Raw genomic sequence first — 24,330 nt, forward strand, 5'->3', positions numbered from 1 at the left:
AGATGCCAAATTAATTGCAATAAACATGTAACAAGAAAGAATAAAAATAATATTAATAATCATACTTCTTTTCCTTGTATGTATGTGTGTCTAAATGAGTTTGTTTAGATGTGAATCAATCAAATATGATTATCTACCTCTGAGAGCGACCTTAAATGTCACCATCCAAATGTCACCATCCATAAGACGTGAACAGGGCTCGAACCTCTGCGTCAAATTATTACTTCTCCAAGTAGCTTGGATCACAGGCACATGCCACAATGCTCAGTCTTGTAAAAAGTGCCTAACATTTCACATTTGATCCAGTCTCTGGACGCTCTACAAAAATGCAGCATAATTATGATGGCTTTTGCAGAGCAGCTGTTGCATGCTCAGTGTCTGAATCCTTTGGATGACTGAAATATGGCAAACTTTAATGTATGGTGACGATGACGAAGGTGGTGATGGTGGTGGTAGTGAAGTCGTGGTGGTGTTAGTAGTGGTGGTGGTGGTGATGATGATAATGGTGATGGTGGTAGTGTTGTGATGAAGATGGTATTAACAATGATGTTGGTGGTGGTACTGGTGGCGTTGATGACAATAATGAGAAGAATGATGTTGAGAATGATGTTCAGAATGATTGATGATGATGATTATGATGATTATGACGACGATGATGATGATGGTGATGATAATGATGATGATGATAATGACGATGATGTCAATGACGATGTTGATGATGGTGATGACAATGATGATGGTGATGACAATGATGATGGTGATGACAATGATGATGGTGATGACAATGATGATGGTGATAATGAAGATGATGATAATAACAATGGTGATGGTGATGATAATGACGATGATGATGTGGATAATGACAATGATGATGGTGATGATGATAATGACGATGATGCTAATGTTAATAACAAGAGGAGGAGTGGCATGATGGAAGGTTCATCTTGATGAGGTTATCACGATGACGATGTTGATGGAACAATTAGTAGTAATAATTCAGTCACTGCATTCATCAACATCCCTTTGAAGGCTTGCTACAAACGCATCAAACTCTGACTCATTCTCCTTGAACTGTGCGAGCTTCTCCGGTAGGTTACTCTGAAAGGGAACAGAACGAATACTATAAACAATCCATGTGAAAAAATGGACATTAACTAACTCAAAAGCAGTTTACCAAATTTCTTGTTTACGGGTTACGAAATGAGAAATAGGTAGGAATGCCATTATGGAAAATATCAATAACTATTAAAAAGCTATAGAAGGGCTATTTATGTTATTCAAAGACGATGCAATTATTCAAGAGGATTTTTAAGGAAAATATAAATATTATTTTTGAAAACTGAGAAATATTCTCTCACTTCTAAAAACAAAAATAACTTAACAAAAAGAAAATGAAGCAAAGGACAAAGACAAAACCAACTAAAAAGAAAGATTTATTTTTTTTACCAATGTTTCTCCAAGTGTTGGTTGATCTTCAAAGAGTTCTAGAGGTGGAGCCTGCTGAAACTGGCAGCAGAACGCTACAATGTCACTACTAGAATCTGTCTTGGCAAAAGCTGGATTCTAAAATATGAGAGAAAGGGAGCGAGAGAGAAATTTAAATCAACTAACAAACCATTCATTTTACTCTCGTTGATGCCAGTACTTGTTTTGCCAGAGGCCAAGCTACATTTATATGTACATTGTGCTGTTATTCTACAATATAAGACAATGCACTGATTTTAAAAATGATATTGACTTTTTGCTTCTTTTGTTTTTTGTCTTTAAATTGTATGCTCAAATTCATTGAAATGTTGAGAACTTTCCCTAAAATTACTGATAAAGGCACTCAAGACACAAAAATACTCACGAGATCCACCATGACAAAGTCATCGCTATCTGATGGCAAGCTTGATTTATTAGAATGCTGTGAGAGATTTAATCCTGTCCAGTCTGGTTGATCACCGTCTTGGCTAGTAGGCTGAGAGCAAAGAAAAATAGAAAACAAATTTTGACATTTATAACATGCCGAAAAGATGTAAAAGGAGAAAATTCAGGTTTTCTTTCACAAGAGTTTTTTTTTTCATTTCCTCCCTAAATGTAAGTTATGATATTAAATAGATCACATATTTCTAAATATATGTCCAATATCAGTGAAGATGACACAATTGAATAATGTATCCTGTCCTCGAAAATCAATGTGTTTGCCAAGCCTCACTAGCATTGGATTAAAACTGATAAAGTAGTTTGCTACGCAAATATTTATCACCAGAATATGTTAAAAAGGCAATGCATTATCAAACACATTAAAGAAATTTCTCAATTCACGTACAATGTGCATGCAAATTCTAATGAAACATTTTTTTTTAATTAGGGAAGTAGTTTGATCTGCAAGATTTGCAATATTCTGCCCAGTTGATCCCTATATACCCGTTTTAAAGTCTATCTATTATTATTTATTATAAAACGGGTTCAAGGATGTAGCCAATGGTGAGTGCGTATTCAAGTCACGTGTTCATGCTTTAATTATGCGCAACCTTCCAGTCGTGCATTTTTCGTGCAGCACTGTGCATTTTTTGTGCAGCACTGTGCAATTTTTGTGCAGCATAAACCGATACGCGTTCAGTAAAAGAGGCTGGCTAGGATTTTGATGCGCTTACTTAGGCGCGCATAGTAGATACGCCTGTGATGTCATAATTAACAGGCGTACACAAGTTGGAGGGATTTGAACAAGATTTCAATGAAAAATTCATTTTGCCGACCCGTTTTATAAAACAATTAATGCACATTTTAAGATTCGTGATGTTAGTGATGATGCGAGCAACTCTCGGGCATTCACAATATTATGCAAAAGCACTCGGCGCAAGCGCCTCTTGCTTTCGCATAATTGTAAATACCCTCGAGTGTGCTGCATCGTCATAACACACTCATAAATGAGCATTAATTGTATATTATTATTATTCATTTGACCAATATAAAAAAGTACATACAAATTACATCACAGAAAAAAACAAAAACAATTACACTTTACAAACATGCAAAGAAATGTGGGAGTGGCATGTGGGTCAGGGGGCACAAAAGTGATATTTAGCACTGTTGCCCGGAGGTATGTGCCCCCACATAAGCCGCTCCCAAGACATAAATCAAGAATATGTTCTTTGACAGGGGTATAAATACATGTCCAATCCCGAGGAGTGTCTCACAAAAAGACTTTGTCATGTCTTATCAAACAAAGTCTGTTTAAACAAGCCGTTAACAGTCGGACAGAAACACAGCAAATGTTCGGATCTGACAACTTGTCAAATGATAAATGTTGATGAAATAATAACTCTTATTTACCCAGGGTAGCCACTCTCAGCTGGAAGCCGTTCTTCCAGCGGGCCCTGCATAACATAATATGTTACTATTACCCTTCTCCATCTTCATATTCATACGTCAAGCGCCTGGCCTGACAAGAAGGCAGGAGGTCCCATTTTTAAAGTCTTTGGAATGACTTGGCCAGGGATCAAACCCACGACCTCCCGTTCATGAGGCGGATGCTATACCACTGAGCCACCATGGCCAAACACGTTAAAAAGAGATTCCTATTTCATAAGTCATCAATGCCTGGATTCGAAAATTCAAACTTACATCATCATTAGTAGTGAGGATGAATTTATCTGCCGTACTACTCCCAACCTCTTGGAGTAAGGACCCAAACGGAATGTCATCAGAGATGAGGCTTTCCTGAAATGAAAATTGAACACCAAGATATTTCCATCATCAGAAAACAAGAAGTTGCAAAGGCATATCATATTGCAGGTGTTATCTGTTACTGGTTCCTGGTCTGAATGATTTATACGCTTTACATTTGATGCAATAAAAACATTATTCAACAACAATAAAGGGATATTCTTGTGTCTACCACAGAAATTATGAAGTGTACAATGAGAATCTTAATCAAACTGTCACGTTTATCGTGTTCATGGTGCATATTAGATATTCGAACTAATATAAACAATACAAGTGAAAGTGAAAATGCCGAACTCACCGAGTCTCCAACATTCTTTGGACTTGCAAAGGGTCCTAGCTTCCCAGCGAGGTCAAAACTATTTGAACTATTCAGAGAGAGAGAGAGGGAGAGGGGGTAGAGAACAGTGCATGAAGTGAAATAAAGAGGGAGAAAATGAGGTACATACAAAAAGATTGATTATTTCAAGGAATTGCCCAAGAGCAATTATCATAACCAGAGTTCACTGCACTGTAAGTAAACACTGCATTACCAAGTTACAATACTGACCATAATGTTCATTTAATTTTCATTCAAACAGACAGACAAAGTTGCAAAATTTAAGTCTTGGGCATAATCTTGTTTACAAAAATATTGATGCAAAATTGCTAAATGGAGAAACATTGTGGAAATAAGAAGTTGTGTACTTTAGAAAACAGAATCATTGAAGATAACTTGTGTTTCATACAGGAATACCATAGTTTACATCATTTATTATTTTGACATGTGACTATTTATCGGTAACATTATTTCTTAATAAGCAAAAAAAAAATATCCACTACCTTAGTGGTTTGGTCCTATCTTCTGCTGAGCCCCGCCCCCTGTCTTCTGCTAAGCCCCGCCCTCTGATTGGACTGGGAGTGGTCTGGTCTCCTCGTGAAGGGAAGACATAGTTATCAGGAGGAGTGGTGGAGAAGGACCCGATGATGTAATCCTGTGAGCTCTCCAAGGTTGTACTGGAGTCTTCAATTCTAAAAAAAAAAAGGAAAGCATAAGATAAAATTTAAGGGAGCAGCCACTTGAAAAGAACTTTAAAATGCATAAACATTCATTTCACTTTAAACGTCTGAGCAGCATGGTTACATTTGTCACCTGGGTCTGTGATATAGTGTAAAAATTGAACAACATTACAACCATCATCACCACCACCATTACCATCATCACCACCACCATTACCATCATCATCACCATCATCACCATCGTCATCGTCATCATCATCACCATCATCATCCTCTTCCCCCTCCTCCTCATCATCATCATCCCCTCCTCCTCATCATCAACATCATCATCATCCTCCTCCCCCTCCTCATCATCATCATCCTCCTCCTCATCATCATCCTCTTCCCCCTCCTCCTCCTTCTCATCATCATCATCATCATCATCCCCTCCTCCTCATCATCATCCTCATCATCCTCATCATCAATATTTGTTATATAATCATAATCATAACCATCATCATCACCACCACCACCCTCATCATCATCACCACCACCATGACTTCCAAGGTTAATACATGTACTACTGTCAGGACCACCATTACCATGATCTGGTTAATAATCAACAAAGATTTTCTTGTTCAACGCTATCAGAGATGAAGATTAATTATCAAAATTCAATCTTCATTGTCCCCATCAACACCAACAATAAAAACAATAATTATCACTATTAATATCAATACCACAGTGAATTCTGGGAGATTCAACATGTCTCACCCAATAATTGGCTTGGTTCCCACAGGCAAGGCTGGTCCTGGACCTTTATGGGAAGGACTGGTACTGTAATGATCATCCTTGACAGGGACAGGTCCTCTTATTCTTGAAATGTGTCTGAAAATAAAACACACAGATTACACATTAGGACTTGTTATATTAGCAAATGTAAAATATCTCTAACACATTTACTAGAGCCAATCAAATTGAATGATTTCGGTAGCTATAAATCGTTATTGCAAATTTGTTTTCATTACGCATTATACAAAACCGGATCCTGGGGCCCTGTCTTACAAAGAGTTATGATTGATCCAATCCATCGTAACTCTATGGAAATCCATCTGTGTCACAATTTCTTCTCCATAAATTTGCACAATGTCCTTTGTAAACAAAAAGAAACACAGTGAATATTCAAGAGTACGATGAATGGATGAATATACATCATAGCTAGAAAATATTTTTAACAAACATGCATAAAAGGTAAGATGTTGACGTTGCTGGCCGTCCATAGTTGCGGTTGATCGGATCAATCACAACTCTTTGTAAGACGGGGTCCTGATCTGACAAAGGACTGAAGAAGCGAGCCACTGTTCATCCTCAGTGTCCCAACTCATCATGAAATGTGCCTGTAATTACAGGGAATTCGAGAAATTGTTTTTCACAGTCAAGGAAGAAGAGAACACTCCTCAATGTCTTGGTAATTCAAATAAGAATAAAATAAACATACTTTAAAGTTAACTGTAGACAAATTATGGTCATTTTTTATGGACATAAAGATGTGAAATCTGAATTTTCAGCAACTTTGGGGGAAGGTGGGTTTTTTCATAGGGTTGAATAGTAAACGAAATGGCAAAACAGTTATGCTTGAAGTGGTTGTTCAAAAGACGATTAAACCTTGAAAATCAGCCCAAAATATACAGTATCAATTTTTTCCACCATTCCAAAAATGACATTTATCATATCCAAAATATATATTTTCAGGTCGCCGTTTCATAAAGCTGTTCTTAAGTTACCAGATTTTACAAACGACTGGTGATCTTTTCTTGAGGTAAATGATACAGTCTACATTTTCACTGTCGTGCATCTAGCTTCTAAGAAAGGATGACCAATGATTTGTTCATAAACCTGTTTGTAACTTATGATCAGCTTTATAAAACACCCACCTGGGGGTGTTTCAAAAGATTTAAGTATGACTTAGAGTCGCACTTAAATACCTAGTTGCATGATCCAGTCGCCACAGTATGAAAGGCTTGACCGCATTGGTCAGATAGTGCCACGAGGACGCGCACAACTGCGTATCTATCAATAAGATCGTGCGTTGCATATCATGTACACGTCAGTATTTAAGTGCGACTTAAGTCATACTTTGTGAAACACCCCCCAGGTTTAATGACCTTTAAGTCCTTTGACCTATGAACTTACCTAGATGTTGATAAAGTGAGTTTGGTCCTATAAGCCACGTTGACTATGATAGTCCCAACGGGAGTGGGTACGCTACCAACTTGAATCGTACTGAAATCTTTTTAAAAACAAAAAAAAAGATGATTAAAACTGGGATTGTGTAAAATTTGGAGAAAAAAACAATGATTGGCCCTCACTCAGAAAAAGCTCTGCAAGATTTTGCCTACAAAGTCAATGGATTATACATTGTATGCTGCAAAAATCATAATGATCTCAAATCCTGGGAGGGAGGGTGTTTCATAAAGCTGTTAGTAAGTTAAGAGCAACTTTAAGAACTGGTGATCCTAATATGCCCTAAACAATCACCAATGAACCTTTTGGTGTATACAAAAAGAAATGATCACTAGTTGTCCTTAAAGTCGCTCTTAACTTACGACCAGCTTTATGAAACAATCACCTGAATTCTAAAATTTCCTCTCACCCTTTTTTCAGCCAATCTTTTTCCCTTCAACATGCATGTCTTGCTATTCATTGCCAAGACTATTCTGTGGAATTTTTTTGTCAGTCTTTCTTCATTAAAGTATGATTACTTACAGTATATACATCAAATGAATTGAGCAAAGGCAATGGAAAGTTGTACCTGACCAATCACAACCCTTGAATCAAATGGATTGTGCAATGGTAAATCTGACCAATTAGGACCCTTGTATCAAACGATTTTGAGTAATGTCATGTTGTATCCAAGCAATCAGAAATCTTGTATCAAACAGACTGTGCAATCTCAAGTTGTATCTAATCAGAAACCTTACACAATGTATCAAAAGGCAAATACTAAACACACACCTTCTCCTAGCAGCGCAAGCTTTGTCTCTCCAAAGAACACCCTTGACAAGATCCTATAGTCCCCGGTACCCTGTCTTCTAGCTATCCTATATGCTGGAGTAACCCTTGATACGCAGATCAGTGACTTGAGGAGGAGACCCATTCGGTTGTATACGGTGTAGTGAATCTTGGTGTTGGGGTCGCAGGTATCGTTCACAGCGAGGCTCCACGATTCTAGCACCATCTTATCACCCTAGAGAAAAAGAAAGGAATGAGAATAAAATGTCATATTTTGACCACAAAATAAAATGTACACATCGATCTTGGTGTTAGGATTGCAGGAACGGTTCACAGCGAGGCTCCAGGATTCCAGGACCATCTTATCACCCTGGAGAATGAAATATAATAGATGAAATGTCTCATCTGCTTCCATACAATAAATGTAAAAATGCAGACTGAAGGGTAATGGGCCTGTGGATATCTTTTTTTGCATTAAAGTCAGTAGGAATGAAATCTGCATTTTCTACAAAACTTAAAATAACGGTTCCATAAGTTTTAAGTGTAATATGTAGCTTGATGACCTGAATTACCTACATGTAGTTTGTAGGCACAGACCCCGACTGAAACTCTCCTCAGCAAGTGGGTCTTTATAAAAGTCTAGCACATAAAAAACTTGCCGTTTCCATTTTAGGCCTTCAGTAAACATGTCATTGTAGGCTGTGTATTCAGGCCAATTTAACTCGAGAGAAGGGTTCGACAGCAGACTTATCTTATCAATCTGCAATGATAAATTGTACATACATGTATTTCAATTTCTGCTGAGGAACGGATTTGGAACCCGGGAACGTACAATAAACCAGAACACACATGCAACTTTACACTAATGCTTACCTCTGCTGTTTCAAGGGTAATTTCTACGTTGAGAGGATAGCCCGCCCTCGGTATTTCCGTCATTAAAAGTTTCTTGGCATGTGATTTCACATTGGCCTTCTCGGGAATTGCCAGATTGAACTGAAATAAAGTAAAAATGCATAATGATGATAATACATACATGTTAACATTTCGAATTTCAAATTCATTTATTTCACATCTCTTACAAACAGGGTACGATACATAGTGAGTTAATGCGATAGAGTACAACAACGACGGTTGTACAATTTAGACAAAAAATAACAATAAAAACAGAGTAATGAATGGGATGTGAGGGAGTAACAAAAAGCCATTGGCCTGTCTAGGCTACTCCCTTTTTACATTCATTTCTGATAATAAAACAAGTGGAATGCCTCTGGCCGTCTCACCTGCATCACGCGGTTCAATATAGCAGCAGTGCTGACTTTGAAAACTACTCTAACTCGCACAAGATGTTCAGTGATACATGGTTACTCTTATGTCCACTTTTTATGAACTAGACCAATAAACTTACAGAGATATGATGGTTATTCAACAAAAAACCCAAACATGGCCAAAGTTCATTGACCTTACATGACCTTTGACCTTGATCATGTGACCTGAAACTTGCACAGGATGTTCAGTGATACTTGATTACTGTTATGTACAAGTTTCATGAATCAGATCCATAAAATTTTAAAGTTATGATGGTAATTCAACAGATACACCCAATTCGGCCAAAGTTCATTGACCTTTGACCTTGGTCATGTGACCTGAAATGCGCACAGGATGTTCAGTGATACTTGATTACTCTAATGTCCAAGTTTAACGAACTAGACCAATAACCTTTCAAAGTTATGATGGTAATTCAACAGAAACCCCCGATTCGGCCAAAGTTCATTGACCCTAAATGACCTTTGACCTTAATCATGAGACCTGAAACTTGCATAAAATGTTCAGTGATGCTTGATTACTATTATGTCCAAGTTTCATGAATCAGATCCATAAATATTCAAAGTTATGATGGGAATTCAACAGATACCCCCAATTCGGCCAAAGTTCATTGACCCTAAATGACCTTTGACCTTGGTCATGTGATGTAAAACTCATGCAGGATGTTCACTGATACTTGATTAACCTTATGTCCAAGTTTCATGAACTAGGTCCATACACTTTCTAAGTTATGATGACATTTCAAAAACTTAACCTCAGGTTAAGATTTTGATGTTGATTCCTCCAACATGGTCTAAGTTCATTGACCCTAAATGACCTTTGACCTTGGTCATGTGACATGAAACTCTAATAGGATGTTCAGTAATACTTGATTAACCTTATGGCCAAGTTTCATGAACTAGGTCCATATACTTTCTAAGTTATGATGTCATTTCAAAAACTTAACCTCAGGTTAAGATTTGATGTTGACGCCGCCGCCGCCGTCGTCGGAAAAGCGGCGCCTATACATGTAGTCTCACTCTGCTATGCAGGTGAGACAACAAAACAATGTGTTCCAATCAACTTTGAGATTGAAATACAAAGATCTCAAAATCAAACCAAATCAGTAGACAGGTAGAACAAAACAACAATTAAAAGCAAATAAAAGTAAAACGCCCCCCCCCCCAAAAAAAAAAAACATAGAACATGAACATGAAAGACAGGCTTATTCATTGAGCAGTACAATTATTCAACAGGTAAGATTTACCTTTTCTTTTTAACAAGTATATAAAAGAAGGACATTGTTTCATTTCAGGGGGCAAACATGCTTAATACAAGTGTTTCAAGCTGCAAGAAAAAGAGAAAGAGAGATGAGAAGAAATATGAAGGACACAAAGACATCTTTGAAATATCTGTAAGTAAAGACGATGTCGCCAGGCGCGGATCCATGGGGGGGCCGAGGGGGCCTTGGCCCCCCCCCCCCTTCGGCTAAAAAAAAGAGAGAGGGAAAGAAAGAAAGAGAAAAAGAGGGGAAGAGGGGAAAAAAGAAGAAAGGAAGAAAAAAAGAGGAAAAGGGGGAAAGAAAAAAAGGAAAAGAGAGAGAGGAGAGGGGGAAAAGAAGAGGGGGGAGAGAGAGGAAAGAGGGGGAAGGAAGAAGAGGGAAAAAGAGAGAGGAAAGGGGGAAAGAAAAGAAGAAAAAGGAAAGAGGGGAAGGAAGGGAAGGAAAAGAGAGAGGAAAAGGGAAAAGAAAGAGAAGGAAAAAGAGAGGGAAAGGAAAAGGAGAAAAAAAAGAGAGAGGGGAAGAGGGGAAAGGAAGAGAAGAAAAGGAGAGAGAGGAAAAAGAGGAAAGAAAAGGAGGAAGAGAAGAAAAGAAAGGGGGAGGGAGAGGGAGGAAAGAAGAGAAGAAAAAAGAGAGGGGAAAGAAAAGAAGGGAAAGAAAAAAGAGGGGAAAGAAAGAGAAAAAAGAGGAAGAGGGGGAAGGAAGAGAAGAAAAAGGGAGGGGGAGGGAGAAGAAAAAAAGAGGAAGAGGGGGAAGAGAGAGGAAAAGAAGAAAAAAGGAAAGAGAGGAAGAGGGAAGGAAGAGGGAAGAAAGAAGAGGAAAAAAGAGAGAAAAGGGGAAAGGAAGAGAAGAAAAGGGAGGAGAGGGGGAAAAAGAGGAAGAGGGGAAAAAAAAGGAGAGAGAGGAAGAGGGAGGAAAGAAAAAAAGAGAGGGGAAAGAAAAGAAGAGGAGAAAGAAAAGAAGAAAAAAGGAGAAAAGAAGAGGGGAAAGAAAGAGAAAAAAAGGAAGAGGGGGAAGGAAGAGAAGAAAAGGGAGGAGAGGGGGGAAGAGGAAGAGGGTGAAAAGAGAGAGGAAAAGGAGAAAGAGGAAGAGGGAAGAAACAAAAGAAAAAAGAAAGAAAGAAAGAAAGAAAGGGGGAAAGAAGAGAAGAAAAGGGGAGAGGAAGAGGGGAAGGACGAGAAGAAAAAAAAAGAAGAGGAGGAAAGAAAATGATGTTCGAACCAAAAGGGCGCTGAAATGATGTTCGAAGGAATGTCAAAATGCTGTTCGAACTGGGGGCAGAATTGATGTTTGAACGGGGGGGGGGGGCGAATTGATGTTCGACGTAGGGGCGCCAAATTGATGTTGAAACTGGGGGCGCCAAATTGATACTCAAGCTAGGGGGGGGCGAAATGGTATTCGAACTAGGGGCGCCAAATTGATGTTGGACCTACATGTAGGGGCGCCGAATCGATATTCGAACTAGGAGGGCGCCGAAATGATGTTCGAAGGGATGCCAAATTGATGTTCGAACGGGGGGGGGGCGAAGTGATGATCGACCTACATGTAGGGGCGCCGAATTGATATTCGAAATAGGGGCGCCAAATTGATGTTGGACCTACATTTAGGGGCGCCGAATTGATATTCGAACTGGGAGGGCGCCGAAATGATGTTCGAAGTGGGGGGGGCGAAATGATAGTCGAATAAAGGAAGGCAAATTGAGTTCGAAGGGATGCCAAAATGATGTTCGAAGGGGGGGGGGGCAAATTGATGATCGACCTACATGTAGGGGGCGCCGAACTGATGTTCGAAGTGGGGGCGCCAAATTGATACTTGAACTAGGGAGGGGGCCGAATCGATGTTCGAGGTAGGGGGCGCCAAATTGATACTCAAACTAGGGGGCGCCGAATTGATGTTCTAACTAGGGGGACGCAAAATTGATACTCGAGCTAGGGGGCGAAATGATAGTCGAATAAAGGAAGGCAAATTGAGTTCGAAGGGATGCCAAAATGAGGTTGGAGGGGGGGGGCAAATTGATGATCGACCTACATGTAGGGGCGCCGAACTGATGTTCGAAGTGGGGGCGCCAAATTGATACTCGAACTAGGAGGGGCCGAATCGATGTTCGAGGTAGGGGGCGCCAAATTGATACTCAAACTAGGGGGCGCCGAACTGATGTGCTAACTAGGGGGGCGCAAAATTAATACTCGAGCTAGGGGCGCGAAATGATATTCGAACTAAGGAAGGCAAATTGAGTTCGAAGGGATGCCAAAATGATGTTCGAAGGGGGGGGGGCCAAATTGATGATCGACCTACATGTAGGGGCGCCGAACTGATATTCGAACTAGGAGGGCGCCGAAATGATGTTCGAAGTGGGGGCGCCAAATTGATACTCGATCTGGGGAGGGGGGCCGAATCGATGTTGAAGCTAGGGGGGCGCCGAAATAATGTTCGAACTAGGGGGGCGCAAAATTGATACTCGAGCTAGGGGGGGGGGGTGATATTCAAACTAGGGAAGGCAAATTGAATTCGAAGGGATGCCAAAATGATGTTCGAACTAGGGGCCGAATTTATGTTCGAACGGGGGGGGGGCCAATCGATCGACCTACATGTAGGGGCGCCAAATTAATATTCAACTAGGGGCGCCAAATTGATGTTGGACCTACATGTAGGGGCGCCGAATTGATATTTGAACTAGGAGGGCGCCGAAATGATGTTCGAAGTGGGGGCGCCAAATTGATACTCGAACTAGGAAGGGGGCCGAATCGATGTTCGAGGTAGGGGGGCGCCAAATTGATACTCAAACTAGGGGGGCGAAATGATATTCGAACTAGGGAAGGCAAATTGAGTTCGAAGGAATGCCAAAATGATGTTCGAACTGGGGGCCGAATTGATGTTCGAACGGGGGGGGGCAAATTGATGATCGACCTACATGTAGGGGCGCCGACCTGATATTCGAACTAGGAGGGCGCCGAAATGATGTTCGAAGTGGGGGCGCCAAATTGATACTTGAACTAGGGAGGGGGCCGAATCGATGTTCGAGGAAGGGGGCGCCAAATTGATACTCAAACTAGGGAGCGCCGAATTGATGTTCTAACTAGGGGGACGCAAAATTGATACTCGAGCTAGGGGGGCGAAATGATATTCGAATAAAGGAAGGCAATTGAGTTCGAAGGGATGCCAAAATGATGTTCGAAGGGGGGGTCAAATTGATGATCGACCTACATGTAGGGGCGCCGAACTGATATTCGAACTGCCGCCTTGTTGTTGGCTCATTGTTCCATGTATTGAAAGTTTGAAATGCCTTGGCCCTGAGGTTTTTAGGCATGGCCTTGGGGATTGAAGCCTTGGTCTTGGGTATTAAAGCCTTGGCCTTGGAGGTTTGAGCCTTGACTACAACACTGATGGACATATTGATAGATATTATTTACAGAAATTTTGAAGTTTACTTGCAAACACTAAGAAATAAATGTTCAGAATTGAACCCCGAAAGGTTGATGCAAAATCAGCACCCTATGGGTTAAAAAATTGAACCCCTGATTTGGGGTTCAAAAATTGAACCCTGCGATTCGGGTTCATTTTTTCACCCTGCGGGTTCAAAATCGCACCCCTAGGGTTTCAATTTGATATTTAGGGGTGCAGTTTTGAACCCGCAGGGTGCAAAAATGAACCCCAACCGCAGGGTTCAATTTTTAAACCCCAAATCAGGGGTTCAATTTTTTTGTTACATCTTGAAATAGTTGATGTATACAAGATACATGGGACCTTGGAATTCATGTTTCACTAGTATTGTATGAAAGAGAGAGATAAGAACTTATCGTCCAAAATGATGCGAACTTAAGAGCATTGTTTTCATATCTATAAAGACACTGACAGTAAAGTATATTTTTACAGTAATTTATCTCTAGTATCTTATATTCTTTTTATATACACCGTTTACACGCATTTTGTTTCTTTTGAAAATCTATTTGGAGTATATAAAATTTGAGCAAGATTATAAGATGCATAACCTTTTGATACTTTATATGATTGTTGGAAGAGCGGAAGAGCCAATGTTTGTTGATTAGGATTGACAAGACAACTCACTGTTTTGAATGGAATTCAAGCGAATAACAAAAGATTATATAATATATCCAAACACTTACAGATCACATAATTCTAGCAGGGCCTACTCTGATGAAAAGTTAAACGAATTGAAAGCATCAAATGGTTAAAATAGAAATCGATCGAGTTTCCCGCTCGCATCGATTATTTTTTAAAGTGATATTACATTTATTCATGAACACATCATTATAAAACCATTATTCAATTGCCTCTTCTTCATGCATAGGCGGATCCAGGAGGGGACCCGAGGGGCCCGGACCCCCTATTGGTAGAGCAAAAAAGGGGGGAAGAAAGAATAAGGAAGGAAAAGAAAAAAGATAAGGAGGAAGACGAATTAATCAAATAAGATGAGAGGAAGACTTGGAATAAATATTTTATGTCACTACATAAAATTTTCGCTCGCGCTTCGCGCTCGCATTGCCTGTTAAGTGATCCACATATCTTGTTCAACACGGAGCTTAAATATCAAGTTTGGAAGTCAGTATACAAAACATATTTCTCCTTGGAAATCGAACTTTCATTAATTTTTGTGATTTACATATGGATTTTTAAAAAGTGCTCTGTAAAAATGTCAGTTTTATGGTCTGAATATTAACATTTTCCAATTGCGCTGCGCGTTCGCGAATTTTGATTTATCAGGTACCTATGATTTCCATGTATTCCATAAAGTTTTCAAAATATCCCTTTTCAGGTCTGATTGTCAAAACGCATCAGCGAGCGCTGCTATGCTTGCATGTTTGATTGGCGGGTTATGTATGTCTCAATATTGATTGTATAAAAAATTACTTAAAATCCCCTTTTCATGACAGTTTATCAAAAATTTCGGCTAATGGTTAAAAATATATCAACTAATTAATGATGCATCCTATTCATGAATAAAAAGGTGCTTGAAATGTTCAGTGTTCAGGCCATAATATCAGATTCCGCGCCCTCATTATGCATTAATACTAAGATATCAATTTAATAATTAAATTGTCACTTTTGTTTTATCTCGCGCTTAGCAAGATGAATAGGAAGATATATAGTCATTATATTCATATGATAACATATCCTAAGGATGTCAAGGTCCTATGTCTCAAAATTAAAGTAATAATGAAACATATCAGCTCTTTATCAAGTGCGATTTATATCCACCTTACAAGTTTCCTACAAAGTGTTTGAAATATCAGATCGGAATATCAAATATTTTAAGCTCGCACTTCGCGCTCGCTTTTATTTTCATGATAAAAGATTGTTTAGAATGCCTAGATTCTAGGTGTAAATCTGAAACACGCGCGCGCATTTTCATTCAGTTATCCAGTTTCAGATCACAATATCAAAAAATTCTGCTCGCCCTTTGTGCTCGTATTAGGAAGATCCCTTTCTCATCCCTTTCATGATTTACAAAACACGAATAGAGTTTCCCGTTCAAGGTCGAAATCTCGATTTTTTTACGCTCACACTTCGCGCTCGCATAATTTGATTGTGAAATATGTAATGTCTTCATGGCTAAATGCAAGCAGTCCTTAAAAGGCACTTTTCGATCAGTTCAAAACGCACTTCACGCTCGCATCAATTGTTTAGTTATATAGCTATCTTGTTCATGATTACAAAAACTGATTAAAGTTTTCCATTCTTTATGTAGAAATGTCAAAAATTTTGAGCTTGCGCTTCGCGCTCGTATTTATTTGATTGTGAAATATGTAATGTCTTCATGGCAAATTGCAAGCAGTTCTTAAAAGGCACTTTTCGATCAGTTCAAAACGTGTACAAACATTTTCTGCTCGCGCTTTGCGCTCGCATTATTAATGTAGGAAGATCCCCTCTTACTCATCTTTTTCATGATTTAGGAAACATGAACAGAGTGTCCCGTTCTAGGTCTAAATCTAGAATTTTTCCGCTCGCACTTCGCGCTCTCATTAATTGATTTGATTTGATTTATTGTTATCTTCTGCATCCATAACATTCGTAATACATTTTTCAAACATAAAAAACATATGTTAGCTTTTTGGCATGAATCATAAATAATGAGTACTAAAAAATAATTCCAGGAAAAAAAGATTAACTATATGATATTCACAATTTGCAGGAGGATTGTCATCATAAGCAGATTGCTTGAAAAAATGACAATCCCAAACTTATACTAATTGAATTAATACATTTATAAAGCAGAATTGGCATATATTTTCAAATACGAAACATGAATTCATGCAATATTATAGTATGAAGATGAAAATGATAAAGCTGAGGGTGACGGTGATATGATGATGATGTTGATGATGATGATTATGATGATGATGAAGGCCATGGAGATGATGGTGGTCATGATGAAGATATTGGTAATGACTAAATCGAAGGAGGAATAAATTCACGATAAAAAGGATATGACACAAAAATTTTACTTCAAATATTCTGATAATAACATAGATTTAACTTTTGCCTTAAATGAGTGAAGAGACGAAGATTGTTTTACAGACTCTGCTGGTAGAGAGTTACACAAATCTGGACCATGGTGTCTTATGGATTTCTGCGCAATAAGCAGTTTGGGGTTGATTAAATGGAAATTTGAAGAGTTACGAGTAGGGTATGAATGAATAGATGTATTCAGAGAATAAAAATTGTGGAATGAAGGTAGGTGGGAGCATGTTATTTACTTACTTAAACATAAGTAGTAAACTTTGAAGTGTATCTATGTCAAATACTGTTAGAGTCTTTAGTTTATGGAATAATGGATTTGTGTGTGATAAATATTGGGAATCAGTACAGATTCGAATTGTTTTTTCTGTAATTAAGTAAATTGTATTTAAAGTTTTCCATTCTTTATGTATAAATGTCCAAAATTTTCAGCTCGCGCTTCGCGCTCGCATTGTTTAATTCATGAAATACGTAATGTATTCATGGCTAAATGCAAGCAGTCCTTAAAAGGCACTTTTCGATCAGTTCAAAACGTATACAAACATATTCTGCTCGCGCTTTGCACTCGCATTACTCATCTTTTTCATGATTTAGGAAACATGAATAGAGTGTCCCGTTCTAGGTCTAGAACTAGAATTTTTCCGCTAGCACTTCGCGCTCGCATCAATTGTTTAGTTATACTGTATAGCTATCCTGCTCATGATTACAAAAACTGATAAGTAGTAAACTTTGAAGTGTATCTATGTCAAATACTGTTAGAGTCTTTAGTTTATGGAATAATGGATTTGTGTGTGATAAATATTGGGAATCAGTACAGATTCGAATTGTTTTTTCTGTAATTAAGTAAATTGTATTTAAAGTTTTCCATTCTTTATGTAGAAATGTCAAAAAATTTCAGCTCGCGCTTCGCGCTCGCATTATTTGATTAATGAAATATGTAATGTCTTCATGTCTAAATGCAAGCAGTCCTTAAAAGGCACTTTTCGATCAGTTCAAAACGTATACAAACATTTTCTGCTCGCGCTTTGCGCTCGCATTATTAATGTAGGAAGATCCCCTCTTACTCATTTTTTTCATGATTTAGGAAACATGAATGGAGTGTCCCGTTCTAGGTCTAAATCTAGAATTTTTCCGCTCGCACTTCGCGCTCGCATCAATTGTTTAGTTATACTGTATAGCTATCCTGTTCATAATTACAAAAACTGATTAAAGTTTTCCATTCTTTATGTAGAAATGTCAAAAATTTTGAGCTCGCGCTTCGCGCTCGTATTTATTTGATTGTAAAATATGTAATGTCTTCATGGCAAATTGCAAGCAGTCCTTAAAAGGCACTTTTCGATCAGTTTAAAACGTGTACAAACATTTTCTGCTCGCGCTTTGCGCTCGCATTATTAATGTAGGAAGATCCCCTCTTACTCATCTTTTTCATGATTTAGGAAACATGAATAGAGTGTCCCGTTCTAGGTTTAAATCTAGAATTTTTCCGCTCGCACTTCGCGCTCGCATCAATTGTTTAGTTATACTGTATAGCTATCCTGTTCATAATTACAAAAACTGATTAAAGTTTTCCATTCTTTATGTAGAAATGTCAAAAATTTTCAGCTCGCGCTTCGCGCTCGCATTATTTGATTGTTGAAATATATAACGTCTTCATGGCTAACTGTATGCAGTCTTTAACAGGACTGGTAGGCCTACCTTTCCAATCAGTTCAAAACGTTTATCAAAAAATTGTACTCGCGCTTCGCGTTCGCAGTATTGCAGGCACATCTTTTTTCAGAATGTTCAAATTTTAGGAAAAAATACATACAATTTCAAAAAAAAATTGCTCGCGCTTCGCGCAGTCATTATAAAATAAGGATTATGATATTATACATTTATGTTGATTTCAAGAATAAAGCTAAGAGGTGACTTATAGGACGACCCCCTTCAAAGAAACAAACGAAAAAAAAAACACCTTCGACCGGGCGATCGGGGAAAATGTGGCTGAAAAAATATTTCCGGGCCCCCTTATTGGCGAAGGCTGAATCCGCCCCTGATTCATGTGCCTATGAAATATATAATTCAACTTGCATTTAAGGCACTTATGATTGCCTGGGGGGAGGGGCCGCCATTGGCGGCGGAAGCCAAAAAATTTAGGGGGTGTGCATCTGAATTTTTGGGATGGACACAGGTAAAAAATTGGACAAGCGCCCCCCAAAAAGGTTATCAACCTAAATTTTAGGAGTTGCTAAACCAAAAATTTTTGACAAGCAAAAAAAAAGAAAAAAAAGGCCATCAACCTAGGGGGGACAACACACGTTTCAGGGGGAGTCCACGTGAATTTAGGGGGAACCAGGAGAACAAATTGCCCAGCCAAAAAAAAAAAAAAGTTTATCAAAAACAAATTTAGGGGGGACCGTCCCCCACCTAAAATTTAGGAGGGGACACGTCCCTCCCGCTTACGCCGCCTATGGGGGCCGCCATTTTCCCGAAAAATACACAGGGGCGCCAAAATCAGGTCGAATTTGGGCCCCCCTCCCTACGAAATCCTGGATCCGCGCCTGGATGTCGCATCAATCGGTGCAAGCCTTGCAGGTGACTTGTGGGTAACTATTACATTTCTATCTCCACTGCCTGCAAGAGTGCACACAAGTCTGAATTGCCTGCAGAAAATTTTGAACATGCTCAAAACTTTTTCTGAATCACAATGCATGAAATAATTCATAATGGACAAACACCAACCTGATTCCAGTATGAATGGATCAAGTCAATACAAGGGGATCCCTACAAGTTCAATATCATTTTCAAGATCACCTACCCAATCAGTACCATCTGTATTTGATTTAGATCTTGTATCAGTCTTCTCTCCCGTTCTCGCTTGCACTATCACTTGTATTGCCTGTGAGAGAAAAAAAATGCAACAACACTTAACAATGACCTGTCTTCATCTTAAATTGAATTTTAATGTCGATTGCTCTACGGAATCTCCTTTCAAAATGAACCTTTTCAGAGTTTCAAGGTTGCATTTTAAATGACACACAGCTTGGAAGATTCACAGAGATAACACAGTAAACACATATCATGCTTGAGTGAACACTGAACTTCAAACCTTGTTTCTCCGTATTCTTTGAACCTCTTGCTTATTTTTTTCTACATTCTGCCTTATGGGTTATATTTGATCAGTTTTGACAAATATATCATTTTAAAGATAATTACGATGTGCTTCAGCAGTTCCATGACATTTGCTCCAACGACAATTGCCCCGATGAAAAATCTGCATGTGAAGCAAAACAAATTCTAACCTTCAAAACTAAATAGACCCTTAAGCTTATCTTCACAATATTCTGAACCAAAAACTCTATTACAATCCTAACTTGAACCCTATGCCCTTTGACATATTAACCCGAATACACAGAGGTGGTTTTGAAAACCCACGGTTAAGTCCATGGTTTATGCAGATTTCCTGTATAAATTACGTTTATTTTACCGCGCATATTATCCTCGCTATTTTATTCATGAGTCCACTGTTTTGAATAATGAGTCCATTCTTCAAACAGTGGACTCACGAGTAAAATAGCGTATCTAACCATGGTGCCAGGAATCAATTTGGCGCACTGTAACAAAAGCGCGCATGAGCATTGGACATTTTTTATACAGACATCTGATACGCGCTTAATTATGCATGTACATGCAATTTATACACGAAATCTGCATAAACCATGGACTCAAGTGTGGGTTCTCAAAACTACCTTTGTGAATTTGGGCCAAAAAGTTCATTTTTGGGGGTATTGCTGTTGCTACTGACAAAGCTGGTAACAAATGATGATGCCCACTCACCTTCAAAGCAAGAAATTTCGTGAATTTCCTGAGATCTCTTTCCTCTTTCTCTGTGATTCCGTGAGAGGGTTGTTGACCGTCCATAGCTCTTCCCATCATCACTGCTCATCTGAAGCTCATTTGCAATCAATAAAATTGTTAGAAGCACTTGTTTCACCTTAACAGTTAAAAAACAGGATGATAAATGGTTTTAAACTTCAACAATTACAATAACGCAACTGGCGCAATCACTTGGTTGATTTCACAGCTAGGCATAGATTCACATATGTACAAGTACACCCATAGATCTAGTATTGGCTTACAAAAAAAAAAAAAAAAAAAAAAATCTTGTTTGGTGTATCATAACACTGGCTACACAAAAGGTGGGATGGTCATTTTACAAGTTGTAAAATTGACCATTTCATTCTAAAGCAATCAATCCCAGCATGGGTGACAAATTTGCCAATCTTTTGTCCATATTTTCATGAATACTGAACTCATCCTAAAGAAACTGAAATCTAATCCAAGTTACATGTCGGATGTCAAAAGGGTAATTTTAGGGTCATGAACTGATTTCAGATTTTAAGGATATTTGTTAGTTTATTGAGATAATGACTGTTACGTGCCCTATCGTGAAAAAGACATCCCTTTTACGTTTTTTGGTCGTGCATGGTATCCACTCGTCAATGTAAGTGGCCCCCGGGTGACCGTCCTAGTCTTGAGGACTCCATGATGATTTTTTTAATATTTTGACATATATTTCTTCATCATGGAGTCTTGAACCGCCTGCTATATATGTATAAGAGACACATGTACACAAAGATGGATTTCAAAGAAAATCCATAGTTAGAGGGTGAAATCAGTTTGTAGGAGTGAATTTATCTACACATACTTGTACATGTATGAACCTTCATGAGCCAAAGGTGTATAAAGGGATAAAAATTATTTCACTATAAATTGTAAAAATGACACGTTTTTTACCAGACCGATCTTCTGTAGATCCCTCGATCCGTTTGTCAACAATCCAAAGGCCTGATCCTTGAACCGCTTCCTTTTGGCACTCCGATCAGCGATGCAATTTAAAGAACAATTTATAAATAATTATTTCACAAATACTAAAATTTTAGTATCCGTGAAATAATAAGTTTTATCTACAGAGCTACCAAGTCTCATGCATTATGCGTGAGACTCAAGCATTTTGGACTCTTGTTCATCCCCTCAAATTTGTCTCACGCAACTATCACAGCCTATCCCCATATACATTGTACACAATGTCTGTGATCTCACTCAGATTCACAGAAAATCTCACCCAGAGCTGGTCTTTGAACTTCGCATCTCTGTATCTATAAATTGTTCTTCAAAACGGCATCGCTGATCAGATGTTCAGTATAACGCAGCGGTTCAAGGCCAGGGTCAGGTCTATTTGTCTTTGCTTTGCTGACAAACGGATCGAGGGATCTACAGGAGATAGGTCTGGTAAGAAACGTCTCATTTTTACCATTTATATAGTGAAATAAATTTTATCCCTTTAAACTTTGTGTCTCTCATGGGCAGTGGTTCAAGACTCCATGATCATGATGATGAAGAAATACGTGTCAAAATATAAAAAAAAACATCATCATGGAGTCCTCAAGACTACATGTACATATCACTATGGTCCTATCACAAATGGACGTTCAACGAATCCCCTCCTTTGGGCCAAAGACCATCACCGCTAATCCTTTTAGAAACAGGCGCTGACAGCTGACGCCCATCAAGCCGGGTGTAAAACACGCTATCACTGATGGTCAGCGGAAATCAATTGTACACTGCCCATTGCGATGTTGTCACTTTATCAAAAGCAACGCACAGCAGCGAACGTTAGCGCTTTGAAAATGATTGCAGAAACAAGAAAACAGGCGTGCATAAACATATTTTTTAGGTACATCGCAATCAGCACATGAAATGCATTGACATCACCTTGCATATCAGTATATCTAAGACAAAAAAGCAGTGGAAATTCGACGGGGAAATGTGCGGAAAAACACTAAAAATGCATCTTTTTCGGACAGTACGGTATTGATGTCGATAGTAGCGCTTACCTTCGGTCACAAGTTGATTTTCATTTGGGCGTACAATTCCAGAGGATTGGCGAAATTTAATAGGATTTTTTTGTAATGATTAGACTACAATTGCACAGTATTGACAGCATGAAATAATATATTGAATACCGGAAATAAATTGCGCATTGCATTATTTATACAACTTAATGCAGGGACTTTCCCCGATCGCAGCAATGCAATCCAGGCCAGGCCAGCTTACATGACCGCATCTGGTCGAAAGAGGGCAAGAGATCGGGCGGTGACGATCAATGTCCCAGAAGGGATTGAATAAACGACCGCCTTGGGCGCTCGTTCTTAAAAAACGCAGAGAAAGTTAACTGCGAGTGTGAGACAGCAACTTTGACAGCAGGCATGGCAGGAAACAGGTGGTGGCCATAATTAAAATGCTCTCGTTGAATATCCATCTTGTCCATTCGTAATATGCTTTCAGTGCCAATATAGTTTTTATTATTCGTAATATAGGTATATGTTATCACTGTCCCCGAAGTATGAACACAGTCAGTAGATCTACTACTTGACTACACGTGAAGGACTTTGTCTTTGGACTCAGCCACTGCCATACACAACTTCACACCACCGTCCCTGCGCCTGACTGCCGAGCTTTGTCCCAGCCTTGGCCCGTCCGCCCGGCTACCACTACGCCTACGGTACCGTACCGTACTTGATGTTGAGGTGCAGCCATGATTGCCACGTTATCAAGACGGGTTCCAAAGCAAAGAAAGGCTAGATCTAAGTCAGAGAGGGCGAAACAACTCCAGATTTACAACAAACCTATAAACACAAACAATATAATTATCGGTATCCACTACTTACGGCTTCAGTAAAAGTTGATGGAGGAAAATTCACAAAACAAGATGTCCTAATAAAAATTAATATACGGCCGATCATATGTTTACAAAGTTCATGTACGTATTTATATGACCGCGCCCGAAGAGCGCATGCGCGCAGTCCCGGTTGAGGGGATCTCCCTTTTTACTGATAATCTCACAATTCACACGTACGCCAGTCATCATGCACATCATTTTCATTATCTTTTTCATCGTAATCAACTTAATCATGATCATCATTAGACATCAGCATCATCATCTTCATAATCACTATTTATCATCGTCATCATCATTGTCACCATCATCATCTTCATCATCACCATCTTCATCATCACCTTCATCATCATTATCTGTCGTCACCAGCATCATCATAACATGGACTGCTTAAAGGCCTAGCTACTATAAAAAAATATATAAACAGGAACAAATTAAAGCCTTTAGTCAGATAGTTTTATTGCTATAACATTTACACTGTACATGTACAAGAAGTATGAAATATTCCGTTTCATAAAATGTTTTTGAGTGGTTTGGAAACAACAGAACAAGACAACAATTATGATGCAGGAATTACTTACAAAGATAAAAAATGTTTTGTGAAGTGATTAGGTCAATGATAGTTGTGATGGTGGCAATAATGTTTATGATGTGATTGATGATCAGGGTCCCGTAACACAAAGGTAACGATTGATCGCTAATTTCAAAGAACAATTCTGATTGGTTCATAGTCGGTCTACTTAGCAAAATGCGCATGCAACAATAATCTTGATTGGTCATTTCATTTAGCGATTAATCGCCAACCTTTGTGTTACGGCGCCCAGATCATGAGTGATGGCAGTGGCGTAGGATTTTC

At 38.8% G+C, this 24,330-nt stretch overlaps 1 protein-coding gene across 1 annotated transcript; it reads right to left on the reverse strand.

Moving 5' to 3' along the window:
• Positions 1 to 823: 823 nt before the first annotated feature.
• Positions 824 to 23,571, reverse strand: LOC121420952 (autophagy-related protein 13-like). The gene is made up of 13 exons (XM_041615511.1): positions 23,467 to 23,571; positions 20,573 to 20,729; positions 19,554 to 19,634; positions 8,572 to 8,691; positions 7,702 to 7,933; positions 6,880 to 6,976; positions 5,461 to 5,574; positions 4,531 to 4,719; positions 4,010 to 4,076; positions 3,610 to 3,705; positions 1,850 to 1,960; positions 1,447 to 1,563; positions 824 to 1,098 (listed from the first exon to the last, which is right to left on the reverse strand). The coding sequence occupies exons 2-13, from the start codon at positions 20,669 to 20,671 to the stop codon at positions 997 to 999; spliced, it is 1,425 nt and encodes a 474-aa protein (XP_041471445.1). The 5' UTR covers positions 20,672 to 20,729; positions 23,467 to 23,571; the 3' UTR covers positions 824 to 996.
• Between the last annotated feature and the right edge of the window lie 759 nt (positions 23,572 to 24,330).

This window comes from Lytechinus variegatus, chromosome 9, assembly GCF_018143015.1.
Source record: "Lytechinus variegatus isolate NC3 chromosome 9, Lvar_3.0, whole genome shotgun sequence".
Classification (NCBI taxonomy): Eukaryota; Metazoa; Echinodermata; class Echinoidea; order Temnopleuroida; family Toxopneustidae; genus Lytechinus; species Lytechinus variegatus.